We start from the raw sequence: 2,748 nt of genomic DNA, 5'->3' as shown, positions 1-2,748 counted from the left end.
ATGTCGTATGCTGTAAAGCCCTGTGAGGCAAATTGTGATTTGTGATATTGGGCTTTATAAATAAAATTGATTGATTGATTGATTATACACGACTGAACTTTATTTATACACGACTTAACTTTATTTATACATGACTAAACTTTACTTATACACGACTTACCTTTATTTATACACGACTAAACTTTACTTATACATGACTTACCTTTATTTATACACGACTGAACTTTATTTATACACGAATTAACTTTATTTATACACGACTAAACTTTACTTATACACGACTTACCTTTATTTATACACGACTGAACTTTATTTATACACGACTTAACTTTATTTATACATGACTAAACTTTACTTATACACGACTTACCTTTATTTATACACGACTTAACTTTATACATGACTAAACTTTATACATGACTTAACTTTATTTATACACGACTTACCTTTATTTATACACGACTAAACTTTATTTATACACGTCTTAACTTAATACACGACTAAACTTTATTTATACACAACTAAACTTTATACATGAGTAAGCTTTATTTATACACGACTAAACTTTATTCATACAGCACAGGGACAGAGAAAAGCCTGCTGTCCTCTCTCAGGCTGAGCATGGACAGTGAGGACGTACCGAAGAAGAGGTAGAGCAGAGCGAGCAGGCTGAGGGAGACCGCCATGGCCAGTTTGGGGTCGACGGTGAAGCCGAGGACGACGGCGATGGAGCCGCAGAGCAGCAGAGACAGAAAAACGACGAGCCAGGAGAACTGAAACAACGGCTCAATCTGCTGCCCGGCAAACGTCTTCATCTCATCTGAGGAGAAGGAGGGACGTTAACACATGATGTGTCTGTGTGTGCATATGTATATGTCCTGTGAGTGTGCGTGTGTTTGCAGACTCACCCTCCAGCTTCTTGAGCAGGAAGGACTTGCCGCTGCCCCACTGGGCGTACAGACCAACACAGATGGGAGGCTGCATGGTGGGTTCGCTCAGGATGTCAGCCAGCGCAGAGCTGTACAGGTCATAACCCAACATGTCTCCGTCCGTCTCTGTGGGGGACAGGTGACCTGCAGGTGGAGACAATGTCTCAGGTGTGCATGTGTGTGTGAGATCACACTCACACCAGATGGGAAATATTTAAACTCTTCTTCTCTCTGATTTTTTTTTCTTTCAGTCCTTTAAAACTGAGATTAAACATTAAATTAAAATATTAAACACAGATGATCAAACAGCTTCAGTTTGTTACAGACTTTAGGATTTAACATATAAAACATGAAAACAACACGTCATGTTATACAGGTTCATCATGTTTTGTACATAAAATGTAGTTTGAGTATTTAAGCAAAGGATCTGAATATTTCTATGGAGAAGATAAATAAACAAATGTATAAATAAATATGTAAATAAATAAATAAATAGATAAATGAATAATTATATAAATGAATAATAAATGTATAAATAAACAGAAGAGTAAAAGCTGAAATAAATGAATAAATGCAGACATTAGGACCTACCTCACTAACATACAGAATAAAAATGTAAAGAGATAATTAAGATATTTATATATCTATGACCTGTTTAACTATCAACTTTTATTATATATTTATTTATTCCTCTATTCTTGTATTTATTTCATCATTGGATTATTTACATATTTATGTATTTGGTCCTGTATTGATTTATTTATCTTCCTGCCCTGCAGTTATGGCTGGTGTTAAAGCCAGAACACAAATATAAACCTGTACTGTCTGTATCTGAGTGAGACTTCCTGTGAGACTTCCTGTGACCAGAACATATCGATGACCCGAGAACACACATGTTTGTGTGTAGACATACGCGCTCCAAAGATCTGTGTCAGGATGCTCTTCTGGTGGCTGCAGTCGATGTTGTACGGCGTCTCTCCGCCTTTGTTGGGTCGGTAAAGCAGGCGGCCATCTTTGGGGTTCCTGAGGAGGAGCTCGGCCAGGCGGCGACTCCGCCCACGGATAGCGATGTGGAGGGGTGTGTCTCCTCTCTGAGAAAACAGGAAGTAAAACTGTTGATCCAACATGAAGAAGTAAGTCATGTTTCTGTGATACTTTTATTTTGAAGGACACACTTCAGCCTGAGCTCTCTGTCACGTTAACGTTAACGTTAATCTTAAAGAGGCTTTATCGTTCTCACCTTGTCGACAGCCGACACTTTGGCTCCTTTATCCAGCAGCAGCTCCACGATCTCAATGTTCCTCATCTTAGTGGCTTTGATCAGAGGAGTCTCTCCGTCCTGGGACAGGAAACAGGAAACACAACGTCACAACATCTGCCTCCAAACATCTGTACGAAGGAGCACAATCACACCCAGGTGCATTTACATTTATTAATTATATACATGAGACACAGCAGGTGTTAGGAACCAGAAGATGAGATCTGTCAGCTGTGTTCAGCTGTGTTCAAGTGTGTTTGTGTGTGTTCGTGTGTGTTCAGCTGTGTTCAGCTGTGTTCAAGTGTGTTCGTGTGTGTTCAGGTGTGTTCAGCTGTGTTCAGCTGTGTTCAAGTGTGTTCGTGTGTGTTCAAGTGTGTTCGTGTGTGTTCAGGTGTGTTCGTGTGCGTTCAGCTGTGTTCAGCTGTGTTCAAGTGTGTTCGTGTGTGTTCAGGTGTGTTCAGGTGAGTTCAGATGTGTTCAGCTGTGTTCAGGTGTGTTTGTGTATGTTCAGCTGTGTTCAGCTGTGTTCAAGTGTGTTCGTGTGTGTTCAGGTGTGTTCAG

General features: G+C 40.0%; 1 protein-coding gene across 1 annotated transcript in view; it reads right to left on the bottom strand.

Moving 5' to 3' along the window:
- kidins220b (kinase D-interacting substrate 220b) overlaps window positions 1-2,748 on the bottom strand; it is a 50,423-nt gene that overhangs the window by 13,786 nt on the left and 33,889 nt on the right. The window contains 4 exon segments of the mRNA XM_050057559.1: window positions 641-820; window positions 909-1,073; window positions 1,843-2,020; window positions 2,170-2,268. Coding sequence (XP_049913516.1) covers window positions 641-820; window positions 909-1,073; window positions 1,843-2,020; window positions 2,170-2,268 — 622 coding nt within the window.

The sequence above is a fragment of the Epinephelus moara genome, chromosome 12, assembly GCF_006386435.1.
Source record: "Epinephelus moara isolate mb chromosome 12, YSFRI_EMoa_1.0, whole genome shotgun sequence".
Lineage (NCBI taxonomy): Eukaryota > Metazoa > Chordata > Actinopteri > Perciformes > Serranidae > Epinephelus > Epinephelus moara.
Note: the sequence above shows the minus strand (reverse complement) of the source record. Positions and strands in the feature narration are given on the sequence as shown.